General features: G+C 41.9%; 1 protein-coding gene across 3 annotated transcripts in view; it reads left to right on the top strand.

Moving 5' to 3' along the window:
- SMOC1 (SPARC related modular calcium binding 1) overlaps positions 1–21,314 on the top strand; it is a 142,704-nt gene that overhangs the window by 57,877 nt on the left and 63,513 nt on the right. For all 3 annotated transcript variants that reach the window (XM_076344788.1, XM_076344787.1, XM_076344789.1), the window contains 3 exons: positions 1,966–2,078; positions 12,663–12,762; positions 15,010–15,057. In XM_076344788.1, coding sequence (XP_076200903.1) covers positions 1,966–2,078; positions 12,663–12,762; positions 15,010–15,057 — 261 coding nt within the window. The remainder of the gene's footprint in view (positions 1–1,965; positions 2,079–12,662; positions 12,763–15,009; positions 15,058–21,314) is intronic.

Below are 21,314 nucleotides of genomic sequence, written 5' to 3'. Positions count from 1 at the left end.
CTGTTTGCCAGTGGAGGGGTGCAAATAAGGTCTGATCATCTGGTCACTTTGGCAAGCAGAGGGAAAAAGGAAATTCCAGCTTAGAGGTTATATCATGGCTAATTAGAAAAAAACCCTGCACCTCTAAATTCAGTGTAAATTTTATTCAAGAAAGTGTTTTCATTCTGTGAGTAAAAATCTTGCTCTTTATACAAGCTCATAATAGGTCCACCTGAGATCAAAGCTCCATGTGCTAAGGGTATTGTGCAAACACCCCACAAACAAATTACAGTCTAAAGATGAGAGTGACAGGATCATGAAGGGACACAAGGTCATAGGGAGGTGAGGTGACCGACTTGTAGTCACTCAGTGGGTCAGTGGCAGAGTTGATATAGGCACTCTTGATTTGTAACTCAGTGCCTAAGCTACAGGCATCTGTGCTGAATACTATTGCTATCAATAATGACTTTTTCCGAAGAGAAGGGTTTGATTTCCATAATTTCAGAAGACTTGTGAAATCCTCCTTGGTGAGTAATGTGATATGTTTAAAATGAAACTGTGTTGGCAAACCGGAAACTTAGTCTCTTGAGTCATCAGTTGTGTAAATAAAGTACTCAGCTTGAAAGCTTTGGTCTATGTCTTTATCAAAACTATTTACAGCATTGTCCTTGGTTTCTGCATCTAGATACGGTTAGATGGAAATCGCTTCTATTGCAATGCAATGTGAATTCAGTCAATCTGAGAACCCAGACTGGCTTTCTAATTCAGTGGTGGTATTAGTGATTCTGTTGTTGAAGTTCATGTGATCTGTGAAGCAGAATATGGGATCTTCAGGGATCCAGTGGAAATTTTAACCAGTGTGACTTCCGTGCCTGGTAGAATGGGATTCAACCTTGATCACTCTCTATGAAGCTGCTGAAAGATTCTGATGATCAGATTTTGCAGTTTCTGCACTGAAAAGCTTTCTGTTGGTGGATTAATGGGAAAAGGAAGAAGGTGCTAGTCCCTGTGTCAGAGTCCCATGGAAACAGATGTTTGCTGGTTTTTTTCTTCTCTTTCTAGACTGAACAGCAGTACTGTTAGACATTATGTTTTTAAATGTAAACACTGAGTCAATCTGTATCTCTGCAGGGCAGAACTCTCCTCTTTGACTCATCAGTCATACGTGTTAGGCTTATCTGAGTCTATGCTCTGTAACAGTGAGCTGGACCTGGAAGGGGTTAAGGTCATGCTACATGCTGCCATCATCTGAAATAAGTGCAGAGCTGAGATCTTAACCCCTTCAAGCTCTGCTTTTTTTGCGCTCTCAAAAAAACCAGAGCAATGTTGGTTTTTTTTCTTGGCAGTAAAGTGAGTAACTGATAAGAGAAAGTATAATGCACACCTGGCTCTACGCACTGGGACTAGAGGTGGAAGCTGTGTTTCAGGAAAGCACAGGCAATGGCATATCTACCTTACCTGAACCACACAAAGGTGGAAGTTCAGATGGGTGGCTGGTTATTTTAGCATCTTACTGGGAGAGTTGCTCAGAGAAGAGGCTTTGCTGGGGCCATACCTTCTTCCACATTGCTCACTTCTGGGCCTGAATTACTTGGCTTATGCTCAGCCATCCAGTTTCAGGCTGTTAATATTAACAGAAACACAACTCCCCTCTGGGAAGGCCTTTCACTGCGTGGATGTTGTGTTCCAGCACTTGTTGGAAGAAGCTTCCAAAGCCCTTGGATGACCATAAAAACTATTGCCTAGGAAATTAGGCAGCTCTTCATTAACTGGCTTGTAGTTTGATTGTCCAGGTTCATATTTGTCTTTGGGATCATGAGTGCTAACTCCATAGCTGCCTCATTAATGTGCAGGTAATGGTCCTTGATGCCTTATGTTTGTTTGTTTGGGGTTTTTTCCCCCTGCAGCTGCATGGTGCATGTGGTAGCTTTTGAAGAGGCCAAATGGTGTTTGCAATCTAAGTGAGTTTTGCTTTTCCCTTTGTAGATGCTGGCCAAAGCAAGTGTCGATTAGAGAGAGCTCAAGCACTGGAACAGGCAAAGAAGCCCCAGGAAGCAGTTTTCATCCCAGAATGCAATGAGGATGGATCATTCACGCAGGTAAAATTTCTGTTGGCTTCCTTCAGCCAGGCTCCCAGTGGACTGCAGGAGATTCACTGTTAAGGCATGAGCCAAGTGATGGTAGCAGCATGGGTACACACTCTGACTCAGTTACTCAGGTGAAAGTGCTGAAAGCTGGGGGCTTGTTTAACCAACTGGAAGCTTTGATTCGGTCACCATACCTTGAAAGACACATACATATGTAAAGGCATCCACCTCCAGTGTAGCGCAGAAACAAATGGCATCAATCTCCAGCATAGCACAGAAACAAAACCAAGTTGCATGGGAGGTCAGTTTTCCCTGAAGATGAGCTGCAAAGACAGCTGTGGCTCTCGCAGAACAGGGTGGACCAAGCTTCTGCTGTTACCTGTGCTTCATCTATCCCAGCAAAAAGAGTGGCCTATTGAGCATCTTCCTTCTGCAGGGTACTTGTTAGTGACAGACTCCTCTTTCTTGTTCTATGCCCTGTAGTGGTTTGGGGGTCTGGCAGAGAGGTGATGAGTGCTTTGTTTGGGTTTTTGATTCTTCACTGTTCACTTGCTGAAACTAATGATGTGCTGGGATTGCAGACTCTTTCATAATGCTGCTTCTCTTGAGAAGCAATTATCTCAGGAGGGGTAGCAGAGGAGGCTTATGGTTTGGCCATTAATATCTGTGAAAAATGAATAGTCAGCCCTGTTCACTGAGCATCCTTCAGAAATAGTTGGACTGGGAGAGGTCCTACAGAATTTCAGAGAAGTTGAAGTAGTTATGGCAAAAAGAAAGCCCTCATGAAGGAGATTTTGAGAGGAAGAGTAGTTTGCCAAGGCAGGGTAGAAATCAAGAGTAATACTTGGTTCTGTTACCATTAGCATATTGAGTCGTGTCCCAGTGCTCACTGAACTGGGTGTTAAAAATGGCTCATGTGCAGTTTCCTAACAGGTAGGAGGAGTATGCTCTCTGCTCAGTTTGGCATGCATCTCAAAAGCCAAAATCCTGCAACCCTGATGACCTCTACTTTGTGAACTTGGGTAAATCACACAACTTTTTTTGCCTTAGCTTCCCTATATCTAGCACTGCCCTAGAGATCTTGTGCCTCAGAAATTGTAGGATTCGTTAGTTATTGTTTGCAAAGTCTTTTGAAGGTAAAAAAAATAATTCCAAAATATAATCAATATTGGCTTCAAAAAGACACAAAAAGCTTTGGGGTTGGTTCAAACGCTTTGTGATGCCTGGAGAAAGAAAGGAGAGATTTTTTGTGATAACCTACCAAAAATTTTTATTCCCCCCTCAACCTTACCCTCCCATTACCTGGTGTGGGAGTGTTTTTGTTTTGTTTTTTAATGGTGAAGTGGGAAAAGTTTTATCCATCCTGCCAACTTTGCATACTTCTTTGGAGCAGCATCATATTTGTGTGCAGTGTGGACCATCTTGGGAAGGTCGGGGTAAGAGAGAAGGTGGCTGCAGTTTCTGACAGTCTAACAACACTCAATTGTTGAAATTTGATTTTATGTAGAGCTGCTCAGGTTATGTTGGCACTGGAGGGGAATACTTATAAAACCTAGCACAGTGGGCCAACTAAGTGTTCCATATTAAACTTTATGAAGGAAAGCTGACTTTCCAATGTCTCTGTCAGCTGTCCGTCAACCTCTTGGAGAGTAAAGTACGGGATGCAGGTGAAATTTTTATCCTAATAAGCTGGATTGAGAGTGCAGTTGATAAAGCTTTGTTTCAGACAGGTTTATTTGGAAGGTTGGTACCGGTGCCTGGATGGCGGAGCAGTTGCTGGGCCTCTTTCCTGCACATTTCCTGGCCAGTGTGGGTTGCCAGTGGAGGGGCAGCATGAAACTGCTTACAAAAATTGTGTGTTTACAGCTGGCAGCCAAGCGGTATTTCATGTTCTTCCTCCGTTCAGACCTATCTGTGAACACTAAAATGCTTTTGTTTTACCTGGCATGATAAAGGAAGCCTCTGATCCCTTTATAGCTAGAATTAACTGAAATTCATATCATTCCCTGGCTCGTAAAAATACCCCGTGTTCCACATACTTCAGGAACCAGCTTCATCATTTATATTGCAGCATTTAAGGTCATTGTCCCTGCATAAGATTGGAATGAAAAACAATGTCCGAGGAAGCTAACTGGTTTCAACCTGCATTTGAAACAAATATTTCCTTTAGCTTCTGGTCCAAATGAATTAAACTTTGATTTTAAAAGTATGTATAAAAACTAGAATTTTGGTGAACAGTCTAAACAGTTTTTGCTTCCAGGAACTCATTAATAGGTCTCATCTGGTGGAGGTGGTTTGGATACTGCATCTCTCGTGCAGAGAATTGGCAGCCCCGGCTTCTGCTCTGCAGGGAAGCTGTGTAGGCCAGTTCTTGAAATCCCTGAGGCCTTGCTGAAGTCAGCTCTGAACTGTTATTAGTTTATTCTGGTTCAATACCCAGAGAGTTGCTCCATCCAAACTCCAAAATCTCAGTTGGGAAGTCCAGAACAGAGCAGCATCTCTCAACGAAGTTTCTAGGGGAAATACCCACCATGCTCTTCAACCTTGAATCCCCATCTCAACAAGAATCTAAGCAGATGCATACGCTTCAGGGTATACCCTGTATGTAGAGTTGGCTAGGGAAATCTTTTCAACAACTTCCCCCCCTTCTATGTAGCTGTTATTGGAGGAATGTTTTGGGTAGAAGAAAAATTCTGATCAGAGGGGAAACAAAGATACATGCATATATTTAGAATATCAAATGTCTTAATTGTTTTAGCACTCCCTAAAGATGTGGATGACTTGCTTTAAGGTCTTGAGCTGAGCCTTTTTTTTTTTTTTTGTAGATGCATACACAGTAGGTGTTCAGACCCCCATCATCATCCTTGCTATCAGACTTCTAAAAGTCTGGGGTTTTGTCTAATTAATTGTTGCAAATTCTTGAAAGTTTTGGAGGAGTGAAAAACATGAACAGTGCAGGTTTGGGAGCTGCATTTGGTAGTGGTAACCGTATGTCCACAGAACCTGTTTGGTCTTAACCAGATTGAACTGTTGCTTTTTTGGTTTATCATCATCCTCTTGATTAGAAACTAAATTGCAATCACTGTGGGTAAACACTGAAAGCAGCACTAAGTGAGGCTGTTCCTCTGAAAGCAGCTCAAGTCTGCCCTTTCCAGCTCCTGGAATTGCATGCAGCACAAAACTGTGTGAATTTGGGGCCTGATCCACTGCAAATTGGATGGGGCTGTAGGGTGGTGAAGAGAACATACTACTCCGCTGTTCTGTGACAGGCAGCGGCTGCAGAGGGGAGACCATGCTCACCTTATCTCCTCCTACTTCCCTGCAGGGCAGCTGACTCTGAGACCCAACAAGTTAGATGTGGTAACAAGGGTGAAAAGGAAGAGGGCCTGAAAGCAAAGACCTTGGTTTGGCTTGCATTTAAACCCTGCGTTAGAGATACATCCTGTGTGTCTTAAAGACTTGTATAATCTGTCTTTTTTTCATTGTCTTGTAAAATCTAAACTGAAAAGAGGTGTTGCCACCAATTCTATTGCTTGGATGGCCAGTTTTCCTAGGCATGGCTAGTTATAATGGGTTTTGTGTACTGCATGAAGAGGAGCAGGCACCTGTTAATTCACTGGTTTTCATAACTGTTTCTATGCACCATGTGTGCAGCTTCCCTTATTCTGGGAGTTTGTGTATTGCAAAGATCTTATCAAATCCTTTTTTAGCACTGCTTACACATCTAAAATGTGGCATGGATTTGCAGCATGGAAGAGGTGGTGGCATTGCAGGTATGATGGGATGACTGTAAATGGGAGCAGACCTGATGAATTGCTCTGGAATTGCTATTTCTTTGTATTTCAGCCTGTGTGTGGAATATTACTTCCTGTAACTGTCGGTCTCTTCTCCCAAGTAACAAGTGATAAGACAAGAGGAAGTGGCCTCAAGTTGCACCGGGGAGGCTTAGATTGGGTATTAGGAAAAATTTCTTCACCAAAAGGGTTATCAAGCATTGGACCAGGCTGCCCAGGGAAGTGGTTGAGTCACCATCCCTGGAGGTATTTAAAAAATGTGTTTAGTGGTGGACTTGGCAGTGCTAGGTTAACAGTTGGACTCAATCTTTTCCAACCTAAACGATTCTATGATTCTATAACAAAAGCTCTCTGCACTTAGCCCACAGTAATACAAGCATGCAGATAAAATTTGAGTTATTCGCAACATAGAATGTTTGTTTGATATGAGTAATTTGAATAATTGTATAAAACTGAGGTCATGTACTGTTGTGCAAAATTGGACATGACTAAAACCAGTTTCTGTTCCCAAGACTTGCTCTCTCTTTTTTGCTGTTATGCTGTATTTTGCATAAATGCCATTCCCCTTCCATGCTGCACTTAACCTGCTGTGATCTGTTCTTCATAAACAACAGGCTCTATTGGGTAATCTGCACACTTTCTTTTGCTGCCTAGTGCCATTGGGCTCGTTGCCATGGGCTGAGACTTGCATTCTTCATAGTTTTCCCCCAAGCAGTTTTTTTAGAAAAGGTTGCTGAGGTTTTAAACGGGATCCACTTCAGACAGATTAATATGAACATGAATAATGTTAACCTTGCTTTGGGGCTGTAGTCTTGTGGGGCTTTTTGTGGTGTGTCTTGCTATTTGCCGCCACTTTCCACTGTCTAGCTGTGGTTTCTTTTCCTTGCAAGTCTGCATACAAGTGACTGACAGCAGGTCTCCTTGGAGAGTTTCTTTGAGTTTAGGGCTCTCAAAACTGCAGCTGCTGGTGCATTTACTATGCAGCACTGAGATTTTTCTTAAAGCGAGTGCATCAGTCAAACCTGTCATCTTATGATGGGATCAGTGACTGGGCTGACTTTGTCAGAGCAGTTTTCCGTTATCAGATAGCTTCCAGAGCACTCCCACATCTGGTAATACAAGTCTGTTTGGAAAGAGTGATCTATATTACGGTCCATAGCAATAGTTTCATTCTGTGCTATGCTAATGCGTGTACAAAGTAGTGCTTTCTCCTAAGTCTCACAAACAGACCCCTTTATAAAGATGTGGGGAACCCTCTCAGCCTTCAGTGTGACTTCACGATCCAAGTCTGTTCCTCTGCATTGGCTAGTGTAGCATGATGCTGGGCAGAATTACAAACTCGTTTCTTAATGCAGCATGGTGCTGCGGGGCACCGTGTAGACATGTCCTGCATTCCCTGGATGCTGTCTATTCCATTATTCGGTGTTCATACTCTAGCAATACTAAGCTCTCAAGGACTTAACCTCTCCTTTCAGAAGGAAAGAACACAGTCTGTCTTGCTAGATTAAAGAAACTCTTTCTTCATAAAGAATCTGGGCTTTAATTAGTATATGGTTCTGGCTTTTTTTATTAAAAGATATCCCTTCTATGAAAGACTAGCTGGAGCTCTCTGTGAATACTGCTCTGCAGATTTGTCTGCTACTTACGCGCTTGCTTTCTTCCTGCAGCTCTCATTGTGTTTCTCGTTTGTATATTGAGCTAAAGATAACCCATGGATGGGTAAGGAGGTAGAAACTTTGGTTATATATGGCATTTTGTCAAAGTACCACCACTCAAGAAAGCAAAGGAACAGATTCTTAAAGCAGGAGTGGACATCCTTAAGGGAAGTGACAATGTAAGATCATTCTTAACTTTAAAGGGTCACATTCTGTGTCAGAAGCAGAGAGCCTCTCTTGGGGATCCCTCTCCTAAGCTAAAAATGCTATCTGTGCCAGAGTGTGTGTTGGGAATGCCCTTGACCATAGCTAAGATTCTTTTGCCACAAACCACTTCTTTCCCTGGTTATATGAATAGTGAAATTCCTGTGGAGCAAGCATTTCTTGAATGGTGCATAGACTTGAGGGAGGTGGTTGCTGCATAAAGCCCTGGTGGGAATATTTGTCTGCACAACATCATTTGGGAAGAATTAAATGTGAGCAGGGAACAGAAAAAGTGACAAAAATGATTTAAGGTGTTGCAGTCCCAAAGAAGCTCGAACTTAAGATGCAGACTGATTCATAGCTCCCTAAAATTGTCTGTAAAGGCAAGGCAGGCTTCTGACAATAGACAGCTGACTCTTAATCTAGCAGAAGGTATGACAGGATCCAGGGTCTAAGCAGTACAACAAGACATTTAAACCAGAACCGAGGCATCACCACTTAGAGTTAGGATAAATAGCCATCAGGCCAGTGTGCTGATTGTGTGCCACTTAGGTGGGTTCAGAGGACTTTCTAGATGAGCCTCAATGGCTTGAACAAAGGAAAGGCTTGATTAAAGAATTGCTGTGTGACACTGTGGCTTCTGCGCTCTGGGCTAGACCAGATGACTTACTGGCTTGGAACCATTTATTTAGCTGTTTTTACAGTGCTTACAAGGAGCACCTGGGTGCAGCCAGGGTTTGGAGTCTTGCCTCATGCTGTGAGTGCAGGCAGTAGCTCTGCTGCCTGCCCTCACCCTCAGCAGAGCCGTTCAAAAACTGGATGTGTTTTTTCTTCTCTCATAGAAGTATTGCTTTGAATGCAGAAGGAATGTTTTTCTTCCCTTCTCCTCTCTGCCCTCCATTATGGAAGGAGACAGGAAATGTTTGTCTTGCCTGTGATGGGATAGGAATCGGTTACCAAACTCTTCACCTGAACAGCAGTGAAAGGCTAGTCTGAGTGTTGCTGTTCCTGTGCTCGGCCCAGTGCTTGTCCAAGGTGCTCTCCAGCCTCTTAAAGCAAACTTCTGCTTTCTATAACTCCGTAGTGACTGGTTTCAGCCGTCACAGCATTACTGCTTTGCCCCTGTTCTCTCCCTCATACATGTGCATGCAATTTCTCTCCCATTTACAGTTTATGTTTTGGAAATAACCCCTTGATCCTCCTTTGTCAAATGGCTGTAAAGAGATGCTGCTGCTTGCTTGTTGAGAAGCTTTGGACTGCTTGGGAATCTGATTCTGGCATTGCTAGTGAGATACTGCAGAAACCCAAACAGTGGCGGCTTTTTCCCTCAGGAAATTAAGAGGCAGAGGAGTCTGCCAGTGACTGTAATTTTAATGTTTTCATATTGTAATGAACTTGATGAGAGCAGGTGTTTATTCATGTGGCCGGTGGCTAGTATGTTAGCTGCTGTTTGATTTCACGCATCGTAATGGCAGGGGAGAATAGAGGAGCTGCTGCTACACTCTTAATTTGGGCGGTGGTGGCAGAGCAATTCTTGTTGGGTTTGTCCCTCGTGCTTTTTATCCTTCAGTTGAGGCACAGTTGAGATGGCATATCTCACCCCTGAAAAATAGGAACAGTGTCCTGCAAGATCAGGGATTCAAGTGCTTGCAGGGCTTTAAACTGCAGTTTGATATTTTTTTTTTTTTTTGGAAAGTGTAGCTGTTGGTGGGGAATCTGTTGGAAGACCTCAAATGATTTGCAGGTTTTATTTATCTGTTTCCCTATTATGTAACTTAAAATGCTCAGCTGTTGGACAGGTGTATGTTAATTTGATATGTCAAACTCTGTCGTGTGCCTTTCCAGCAGTAATGAGTATTCTGTAGCTGCAGCTTGGTTAGCAGTCAAGTTTATTTTGTATATAAAGTTGATAATGTATTTTCTCTGACACAGAGCTTAGCTTTAGAAGACTGAGAGCCAAAAAAAGTTGAACATACTTTTTCTAACATGTATTTTGATAGAGCCCAAATTAACTCAATAACTGAAGATCAGATCTGTGCAGTAAACAGGTGTCACTTTCATGCAGTTACTCTTCTGATTATAACAGTCTTTAAAAATCTTGCTACTATGGGAGTAGGATTAGAATGAGGTTGAATTTCAGGTAGAAGATTTAAATGGGATTTAGAAACAAACTCAAACCTAAGATCATTGGAAACTCATTGGAAAAATTTAAAGTAAAACCCCGAATTCTCAAGGTCCTTTACTATAGGTGCTCTGGGATAGTTGACTCCTTTTACAGAGTTTGTGTTTACACACAGTGTTTAGAAATGGTACTGGATCAGCTATTGCCTTTACATTTTTTTCAATGCCATACCAGTGCTATGTAACTTGATGGAAAGTATATCAGTTTTTTTTTTCCCCAGCCTTTAAGCTGCAAACTGTAGGCTGTAGGCCACTATTGTTATGACACCTAAATATGCTGAGACCTGGTCAGGTATCATGGTGAGAGGTAGGATCTCTTGACATGAAGATGTTCAGGAAAGCCAACTGCAGTGACTTTTGAGGTTTCTGAAGTGTCCATTCTTCATGGGGAGTTGTCTGGCCTTTAGGATAAGGGCTATGATTTCATTGCTGCTATTATCTGTAGTAGGGAAGTCCTTTGGTGCTGCAATAGAACATGTGGTTGTTGTGAGAGTGCTGTCAATCTGAGACTTATTTCTTTTAATGACAGCGGGGGAAGAAGGGGTCATGGGATACCAGTCCAAGGAAGGCCATCATTCATTAGCTTAGTTATTTACAAAATTACTTTGCTTTTATGGATGTAATGTGCTTTGCTTGCATAAATGAGTGTATGTAATTGGTAGCTCTCCTTTGAGATGAGTTGCATAACATGCTCTTAGTTAATGCGTCTTTCCTAAATTTATGTCAATACATGTTTTGGACTCCTCTGCCATGTACTTTGTTATTTTCTGAAGGCTTGGCTGAAGGACTATCAAGTCACTAACACTTGAATTTTTTAAATGCTGGGTACACTGGATTTTTTCTGTAATGTAACATGGAATGGTCTTGCCCTATGAATTCAAGATCCTATCCTGGAATTTGGCTTCATCTCTGGATAAGATTTTTACAATTAATGTTCAGATGTAAAGACAGCTTCTTGTGCTGTTGGGAATGCAATAATGTGTGTGTGATCAGCAAAGATAAACACTAAACACAGAAACCCAAGCAGTTCCATCACACTTGTTTTGAATGTGCAATTGATTAGATTGAGCAATAAGAAATATTTTGCAACTTGATGATTGTTAATTATATTCATAGTGCTTTTGAGTAATTTGCAATCAATTTTGTGATATATTGAGAGAATAAAAATGAAAGTGTGCAGATAGCAGTGACAGTGACTTTAGTAACATGGGTACATGAGATTATTGTTGATTTTGGCTGCTAAAAGTGAATTTGCTTGAGGCAAAATGGTTGCTTTGCACTTTAGTAAAACCCAAGATAAACACGTGGTACCGTGTTATAATTGCTCTTAGATCATGTTTTATGTGATGCTCAAAGCCTTTTAAAAAGCCTGTCATTAAGTCTCTGAACAAACTGCTACCTTAGGGAATCAGAGCCAGCTGTCAGCAAGGGGGAATGACTGTTCTAGCTCTGGAGGATCCCTAATGAAGGGAATGGCACAAACACCCCATCACTCTTCTGTGTGGAGAGGACTGGAATGGGAAATCGGCTTCAATGAACGTGCTTGGGAAAAAAGAGAGAATGGACAGAATTAAATTTAAAGTCAAATAAAAAGGAAGTTTCTGAAGTGATCTCATTTCATGGCTTTTTTCAGAAATGTATTGAAGCAGCCATCTCCAGCTTATAGTAATGTAGACATTTCTGTACCATTTCAAGGTGCTGGAAGTATTGATGTGCACACTCAACCACAAGTGAAAGTGTGGCTAGAATCCTAGAAAGAATTTTGGAAACTGTTAGTATTTACACAGATGCCTGTATAATGATCATTTACTTGTCTCAAGGGAAGTCAAAAGGCATCCTGAATTTCATCCAAATGCTTGGTCACTCTCTGAAAGCTGAGGCAAAGGCTGTAATTAGATTTATTAAGCTGGGTGAAACTATAGTGCCACTGAACTAATACCTGTGTAGATCCTACTAAGACCAGTCTGCTAGATCAGGATTTATCTATTCTCACTTTAGAGATCCACATCTGAACTAGTTATTCTGGTGTCCTTCTGTGGTGAAGGGCGGAACTGGGCAACTCTAGATGTTCAGTTCAGATGTAGAGCTTTAAAGTTAGCAAGATGAATCTTGTGCTGTGTACCTTTTGGCTCGTTAGAGCCTTCATCAAATGTTCTTAAGTCCTTGTCAATACATGAAGAGCAAGCATGTTGGATCTTGCTCCTGCTGCCTAGGTTGACATAGTAACAGGAGAGAGCTTAAACCTATCTGGAGAGGGTTTGTTAACATAACAAGTCAGTGTTGCATTTTTCCAGCCATGTTTACTGAACAAAATACTCTCGAAATGCCCACAGAACGCTGTTCTCAAGCAGTGGCTGTGGAACTGGGCCAGGATGGCCTTTCCTCATACCAGCTGGGATGCAGTGGGACAACTATTTAATGATAAATAGTAAATGGGATTTAGCAGAAGGTGGAATGAGCTGAGACACAACTGCTGCATCCCCAAACTGAAGTGTTCTCAGCTGACTACTTGTAACTTCTTTTGCCTCCTGAATTGCAGCTAAAGGAGTTGGAGTAGCAGAAATAACCTTTCTTTGGGGATGGAGGTGAGGGGAGAAAGAAAAGATAACAATATCAAAGATACTCTTCTGTGTGACCTCCTCACTCTGAAGCATGTGTTTCATGCGTCTGGGTTGAGACTTCTACTAAGATGCTGGATTATAATGAAAGTGGTGGGTGATAGAGTGAGAAATGAAATGCCTGCTCTTTGTTTTATCAAACAGGTGCAGTGCCATACCTACACTGGATACTGCTGGTGTGTGACACCTGATGGCAAGCCTATTAGCGGCTCTTCTGTACAGAACAAAACTCCTGTATGTTCAGGTACTGTGGGAGTGGCTTCAACAAATACTAATCTGATAACTGAAGGGGTTTGGGGAGAACGCATCCTGTTCAGAGTGCTTAATCTTTTCAGGTGACTTGACCAGTTTACCCGATTTAGTACTGCAGTTGTGCTTGTATCTCCCTGTGTGCTTGCTGGTATTTGGAAGCTGCAAGGGAGCTTGGACTGTGGCATGTCCACCCCACAGTTAGGGTACAGACACTCTTGCAAGGCTCACTGAGAAAAACGGCTAAGATAACAGCTGTGGTAGCCAGGGCAAGAGTCGCAGTGTTGCTGTGTACACCAAACCCAGAGGTTCCTGTAACAGATAGGATAACTTTTTTTTCATGAGCTGTATTTTAAAGAAGTGGTTCTCGGGCTGTATTGAGTGGGCCATGGAGTCATTTTGCCTGCAGAGTGACTTCAGTTCAAAGTTTGATAAGGTGGTTCTGTGAGAAACTGGTAGTTGTTGACTACTAACCCCCAAATCTGGGGTCCTGCTGCTGTAATGGATTTGGGTCTTCTGATCATGTTGCTCGTTTCCAGGATCCCCATGTTTGTGTCATGGGGCTGGACAGCACTGGGCTTGCACCAAGCTCACAAGAGGGAGGTCCAGAGCCAGGCCGTTACTCGTGGGTTTATTAAGCAACGTGCTTCTGGGCTCTCAGCCTGACACTGCTCTGTTGCCCTATGTTTTACTGGGTCCAAATCCATCATTTTCTGTACTTAAAACAGAGTGGTGATGGATGTTTGTTTTTTCCTCCCCACCATTCAATATGGCAGCCCACAGCTCAAATGGGATGAGGTTGGGCTCTAGATTTTCATATGGCCCTGCAGTGTTTGCCCTTTAGATGCGAACACAACAGCAGTCAAACTTTTGGGTTTTTTAATCCTTCTCACTTTATTTAGTGTCCTCTTGGCTGTAGGGTGTTTTGTGGTAATAAGCAAATGTAGTGACTTGCATGAGGGTTTGAGTTGAGTGGGAGAACTGTCTGGGAACCAGTGAGTCAATGTAGCTTGAGGGGATGCTTGGTGTTTCACAGGTACATGGAAAGGAAAATAAGATTAATATCCCGTTTTTGTGTAAGGTGAAATGCTACAGTAATTTGGCTTAAACCTTAGAATATGACTTCCACCATTCCCAGTATATGGTTATGGTAGGGCATGTTTTAGAGTTTTGCTGATCTGTTCATTTAGTCTTGAGCTGTTTATAAAATTGTGTTACCAGGAAAGTAAATTCATGGTGTATTGTAGGACACACAGATGTTAGGCCTATGATGACTAACATTGGGTATGTGCTTCCTACTTGTAATTCAGTAGCAGATCTGTGATGAACTGGTCTGCAACTGAAAATGCCTGGGCAATAGAGTTTACATTTAGAGTTTGTCTTGACCAGACTCTTGGGCCTGTCAGAGCTGCCTGCTTTGCAGCTGACTTTTGATCCATGTTTCCTGAAGGATCAGTAATCACTGGAACTGTTTAGTAATGGTGCACGGAAGAATGAATTTCCTGGGAATAAAGCTATTAAAAAAAAAAAAAAAAAAGCTTGTCATAATTTTATACGCTTTGGTAATGGATTTGTTCAAAAAGCTTTTATTATCAGTTCAAGTTTTAGTGGAAAACTGGGTGATGAAGCACTAAAGCAAACTGCAGAAACAAGTGTAGAATCATATATATTATGTGAAGACCTAAGTTATATTAAAAAACCCAAGTTGTGTTCTATTCAAGTACATGCTGTATCTTATTCAGTGTCCCTTTTCAAACAGCTGGGGATGTTCAGGGGTTGGTTGAAATCCATTTTATGCAAATTGTCCCACTTAATCCCTTTCCTTTAGAATACTGCCCCTTGCATTCCCTGCACACTCTCCCCACCTGTTTTTGATTTGTTCTTCCTGACATTTGCAAACGAAAGAAGTGACTCTTATTGATCTTTCCTTCTTGCCCTTGGATTTATTTCAGGTTTCTTACTAGCACACTGCTCTGAGCTCTTTCAAATCACTGGACCCAGCTACTAAAGATTTCTTGTTTACTCTCACCCTGATTTAATATCTTCATGCATAAAACTTCCTTATGCTATCCCAGTTGGTTGAAGCCACAGGCTTTCTGATGAATCCTAAACTGAGCTGTTGGCAAGCAAAACAGCCACTTTGTGGGTTGAGATATTGACTGTATTAATGTGACATTACATGTTTTGTGTGATCATGCAGCATCTAAATAGATGTCTCTTCTTTCTTTTTCCTCCCCTTTAGGTTCTGTAACTGATAAACCATCAAGCCAGGGTAATTCGGGAAGGAAAGGTGAGTGGAGTCCTGTGCTTCAGCAACTTGTTCTGTAATAGCAGCTGCCCAGCCAAGTCCCTTGAGATAACTCAGAACCTGGGTTCCTAACCGTCTCGGTGTGCAGGAAGCTTATGTGCCTTTAGACCTTCCCCTTTAGTAGGAAGAATAAGATGACAGTCTGTTGGTGCACCACCCTGTGGAGTAGAAAATGGCGCACTCTGCTCTGTGCTCATCAGCCAAGATGTAGTACATGAAAGCAGAGGTTCCCAAAGGGGCGGCTGGCACAGAATAACCTCTGCTTGTTCACCTTGAAGTTGACTACTGAGCATTTCTCAGTAAAATCCCTAGAGATTAGGAAGGCTATCAATATGACTAGTACACTGGGAGTCAAGAGTGCCAATGTCGTGGTTGTGGCTTTATATGCATTGAAAGGTGCTTTTTTTAACAGAGCCTAAAACCCTCTGGCCGGCTGGAGCAGCGCTGGATTAAACCCTAGCTGTGCTTGGAAACATCGCTCTTTTGTGCATTAGGCATTGGGTCCTCCTTCTTTATGCTCCTTTCTCCAGTCCTTGCCTTTCTTCAGCAAGGCACTAGATGTGTCGTTGTTCTGCTCCTGTGTGTATTCGTAGCCCTTCTCTGTGTCTTCTGATTTGCATTCATTGAAATAGTCTTGGGAGGGGTGACCACTGAAGTATACATTGATGAGCAGTCAAGTTTGTCTTTAGGCCCTCTCCACACGCTGATTTTCAACCCTTTTCCCCTCTACCTCCCATTCAGAGTCAACTTTTTTGAGTTTGTCTCCTTACTACAGGAAAACAGTGCTGAATGCATCCTCACTCCTGCTGGTGAGGATGAAGGCTGTTTCCTGGGAGAAGTTCCTGTTTTGATATCTGAAGCAGGATTTTTACTGCTAATCCTCTAAACCAATTATTCCTGATGCTTCAAAATGCAGGAAAATGCCTACCTTGATGCCAACACTTTAATTTGAAGAACATCTTCCATGCTGGGACTGTCAATCCAGTCCTGAAAACACTTAACAGGAATCATAGATTGCTATGTTCAGAGCAGTGACACATTTTGAGCATATCTGCTCTCCAGTCTATTGGTTGTGTATAGTAGCTTAGGAAGGTAGGGAGAAGAAAGATGCAAGGAAAACTACTTAGTTAAGACTGAATGCTGAAGCCTGCTTCTTATGTTAGATAAGGATATGTCTCTGTAAACCTGTAATTATGTGTTAATGTGTAATTGGCACCTGAAAGCATTGTTATCATCCTGTTAATGCAATCATTGCTAGTCTAGCCTGAAGTATGAGCAAATCCACTAGCTCTTGAAATCTGCATTATTTTCGAGCGGGGGCTGTTTGTAGGCTTCCTACCTGAGTAGTCCTGCTGTGTTCTTCTAGAATTGGAAGCAGCTGACATTGGATTTCATCAGACACAGGAGCAAAAGAAGAAAACATCTGAACTTGTTTTTCCCACTTTACTCCCTTTATTAACTCAGAGGTTGAAACATGCAGAAAAAGAGAACTGTTAATGGAATGAATCAATCTAAAATTTGTAATATAAATTGATTCTCCTTGGTGCTGCCTGTGGCATCCTGTTTCAAGAATGGTACATTTGGTCACGTGGCTGCAGAAACATCCTATGCAGTAGCTGTCAAGAAAAGGAAAATGTTTTCCTTTGGGCCAGCATGCTTTGAGCAATTATGTAAACTTTCTGTCCCCTCCAATTCTGAATCTGTTCATATCTGTTGGAAGCCCCTGCACAAGACATTTTGGCCTTTCTGCATCATGTTAGAAAATTCCTTATGAGCAATTATTAAATAGGTCTTTTAAAATCAAGAGGGCTTTTAGAAGCTGAAATAACTTGGTTTAAAATTTGATGGACTTAGCATTACTTTTTTGGCTAGTGATGAATGCCTAATCTAAAAATGGATTTGGCTTTCTTATCAGTGTTTTTTCTTGACTTGAATTACCTTGATTCAACATTCCAGTATTGGGACCTGTTGTAAGGAAGTTGAAACCAAGAACAGCCTGGCTTCCTTGAAGCAAGGTGGTCACTGGAGGTCTGGCTTCTCTGAAGACTGGTGGCTAGCCAGCGTGCATATAGCCATCCATTCTAGCTGAGTGTTCAGACTCTTTCTGCAAAGATTGCTCTTTGCAAGAAGATAAAAAGGGCAGGATGAGGAGGGGTCCAGCAGGAACTGGGTCAGTGATGACCTTTCTGTTGTAGGGGCACATCTTGGAAACTTCTGACATCACTTTGGGCAACTGACTTGGGAGCTTTTTGACTTTTCCCACTGCACAGCAGACTCCTCTCTCCATCCCTGGATGAGGGCCTCTGAGTCAAAGAGCATTATCTGGCACAAAATAGGCGCTCTCAGGAGGAAAAGGAATAGCTGAGACTCTCAAAAGTGATTTCTTTTGTCCCATTCATACAGGAATGTAAAATATGGAGCTAATAAACTTTTGTGTGATGCTGGTGCCTTTCAAGTCTTCAGGGCAAAATAGTTTTTTGGATGGAGGCTGCTTTGCCTTAGAAACAGTGCAGATGGGTAGGCTTAAGCTGTTGGGTAATAAATGAAACAGAAGACTTTACTAGCATATTAGCTCTCCTTTAGAAGAGACAAATTAATTTTGGAAGGAGAAAAGGGCTGGTTATCGGTAATAACTTTTCTCCAAATGTTTTGGCCTCTTTTCCGTCCTGTTTAGCCCTGATTTCTGGGGGTCAATAGGTATGGAGTCACCAGAAGATGTGAGGTAATACGCAATTCCACTCACAGGCTCTCTCACTACTGATGAAAAGAAAATGAAATGGCTTTATGGTCACGTGGCTTGGCATGTAGTTCCAGAAATGGCTCTGCGGAGCTTTCTGCAAGAAATCCTTTTTATTTTTAAATCCCATACTCTGGTTGCTCATGCTTACATTGCTGCTATTGCTGTATGATGCAATGCCAGTAACTCATACAATTTGCCCTGTAAGGTAATTTAAATCAAATTAAATTGGCACCAAACTTAAAACTTTAAAATAGAATGTATTGATTTGTTCTGTGTCTGAGAAGTACTCTGTTGCCAGAAGGCAGAGCAGACCTGGGCCTGGGGAGATGGAGGCATGTTTGTATGAAGTGGAGTGGAAACCCAGGTTCTCCAGGACATGCTTGGTGTGTGGACTTCACAGCTCAGACATTTACCACTGTTCTTTCTATGCTGAATTCAGCCTGCAAGTGAAGAACAAGTTTCCAGGACCTTTGTCAGGGAATGCAGTTATTCTTGGGTGGGAACCTGTAGATTTCTGTTGCTGTCTGTTCCTTATTCCAGCTTGTTCCTTGTAAAATCCTTTTTTGTAAGGAGCTTCTTGCACTAATTTACTCCAGTTACTGTTTAGTTTGAAAGGCATGAGAGACTTGGAAGATGCACGCTGTCCCCTAGAGGGCTGGATCTCCCCCCTCTCTCCCACTGGGAGGTTGTTAATGTTTTAAGAAGCAGTGAAAGGCGTCCTTGGAGCCAACATGACTGGATTTCTTCCCTGCCTAAAGAATGCAGAACATTCCTTCCCAGGCAAAGGGAAATTTGTGCCACACGTTTGAAACAGAACAAGAAAACACAAAACTTGTTTCTTTATCTGAGGAATGCTGGGGCTTTAGGAGCTCAAAGCTACATGTTTGGCATATTGCAGCCATGAGTAGTGTCTTTCACAGTCACCAAGCAGGTTTTAAAAAGTAGGCTGGTCAGGAGGCAGAGGGATGTAAAAAGCAGCCGTGTCGTATATCTCCATGAAGTCACTTCATCTTCCTTCTTAAAACTGGAAACTGAGTGAATTAAAAGTGGAGAGAGTGGAAATGAGTGAAGGGGGGGGGGGGGGGGGAATCTAAGTGGGGATACTGGTTCGTTAGTCGTTGTTAACTGTTCTGGACACTGTGTGAGAGGTGTTGATACCATTTTTTGAATCAACTGAATGAAGGAAATGGGAAAGGAGGCTTGGTTCTATGATCTGGGATTAAAAGATGATGCAAGTACAGGGTAAATATGGGCTGGATAAACTGTCAGTGTCAGTCATGAAGAGTCTTGAGTGGTATGAACTCCCTTTTTTTTTTTTTTTCTTCTCATAAAGTCTCTTGCAGTGCATAAAGTTCCAGGCCTCTTTTGACTTGCTTTGCTTCTCTATTGCAAAAGCTGACAATAGCATCTGCAATTCCATGAACCTGGGGCAGGTACAGTGATATTGGTGAAATGTAAGCTATAATGGCCCCACAGAAGGCAAAGCCTGGGTTCAGCTCATTTTACACTTGCTATCTTACATGTAGTCGTGACTCTTGTATGGAGTTGTGAAAAGCTTTGCCCAATGAGTTTGCAGCCTACAAGAAAACACTGAAGCAATTTGAGGAATCTAAGATGAACAACTTAAAATTCCTGTCAATTAAACATCTAGAATTGGGTTCCTTTTTGTGGGTTTAACTGTGAGAAATGGGCTTAAAGGCAGGCTTCATTGCAGGGAAATTCTCTGCTGCAATTGTGGGCAAGTTGGCCCATTCTGTGGCTCTCTTTCTGCTGGTTTCCAACAGTCTTACCTCTAGAAAATGTTAATGGCCTAGTTGTGCAGCCAGTAGACTGAGCAATTTGAATCAGTAATGAGCCATTAGTCTGAGTCAGTAATTAGACTGAGCAGTAAAGGGTGAATGCTCTCCTCAGGCAAACCCAAGTGGAGGACGGCTTGTGCTGATGTAAATAAATGGAACTGTTTGTACCTGGAGACCTGGAAGCTTTGTCTGCTGGTGGTAAGAAGTCAGGTGCAGCTGGCACTAACTCACCTGCTGTCTGCTCGCAGGGAGGGGAGCATGCTCCCTGGTAATATCTTGGTAATATCAAGACAGGTAATATCTTGACAAAAACATCAAGTTGAAATGTGACCAAAACCTGAGACTGGGACTTTTGGTCTTTACCTTCTCCAGTTCTTTCTCGATTCAACTGGGTACTGATCAAATCTGAAACAGAGCTGTGCTATTAGACAAACCAAACTTCAAGTGCCCAATTATTCCTGCCTCTCCAACCTCATAAATACTGAGAAAATACTTTGTGATGTCTTTAGAAGCTTTAAAGGATACAGGAAAGATAGAGAAATATTATATGGCCTTCATCATATAAGGTGAAAGAAATACAAGTTTACTGGGGCAGTATGAAGTCAAGTGATGGTTCTAGCTGGTGAACACCATCTTATGATGAATTTCTTGCAGAACAGTAGCAAGTACTAAGTCTGCAGTGCTACCCAAACAATTCTTCTGGATCCCTTATGTTACATATTTATTTTTAAATAAATAATATACTAGTTTATAAGTCTGAAGGAGCATTTTTGTGCAAAAATTGCTTTCTGAACTGTTTAACTTTGTCACATAATATTCCTAGACCAGGGCTGACATGTTTCCGCCAGGTCTTTTCTGTGTAAAATATACACATGCACACAAAGTGTTTGCATACAATTTGATGCTTCTGGACAGAGGTGCATGTGTAGTGTAGGTATGTGGAAAGTCACTGTGCTATGCATATATAATAAGTCTGCTTCCTGAAAGCAGCCGATTTGCTGTGTGTGTGCTACATGAATGCTCCAAGTCCTCTGGTTGTGCAAAAGCTTGATTTGTCCTACCATGTGCTGATGGTGACAGCTTCTCAGTCTACCCTGATAAAATTTAACAGGGGGCAGGAAATCATCTCTGGGAGAAACATGAATGTGTGCTGCTTTTCATGAAACTGGGATAAAAAACTCAGGTGACTGAGAAGTAACCGCGAGAGATTAGTGCAACAAAAACACTGTCCTGCAAAGGCCTGAGTGGGCTGTGAATAAAAAATTCTGTAGATGGAACTTGTAGCACATAAAATTTTGGTTAGCTCATTTATATTTCCAAGCAAACTTAGTGGTGGAATGGAAGTTTGCTTCTCTATTATAAAAATAGTTCTGTAAAAAATGCCATTATTTTAATAGTAGGTTTGTCAGTTTGTAGATATTCAGAATTCTGTCTGGTTCCTATTGCTATCCCTATACTGTACATAATCTTTGAAATTGTTTATTAAATTCCAGTTAAATGTAACTGTAGAAAGCAAGTGAATTTCACAGGTATGGCAGATCGTAGTTTGCCAATATTACAGACTTTATAAGATAGAGAACCCAGCTTTTAACTGGGAGTTGTGATCAATTTTTGTGAGAACAGAGGAATGTAATTTTACAATACTGTGTATACTGGATCACTTTTCCAGAGCAGAGCAATGTTCTAAGAAACGCTTAGAT

This window comes from Aptenodytes patagonicus, chromosome 7 (assembly GCF_965638725.1).
Source record: "Aptenodytes patagonicus chromosome 7, bAptPat1.pri.cur, whole genome shotgun sequence".
Classification (NCBI taxonomy): domain Eukaryota; kingdom Metazoa; phylum Chordata; class Aves; order Sphenisciformes; family Spheniscidae; genus Aptenodytes; species Aptenodytes patagonicus.
This window is presented reverse-complemented; position numbering and strand designations above follow the sequence as displayed.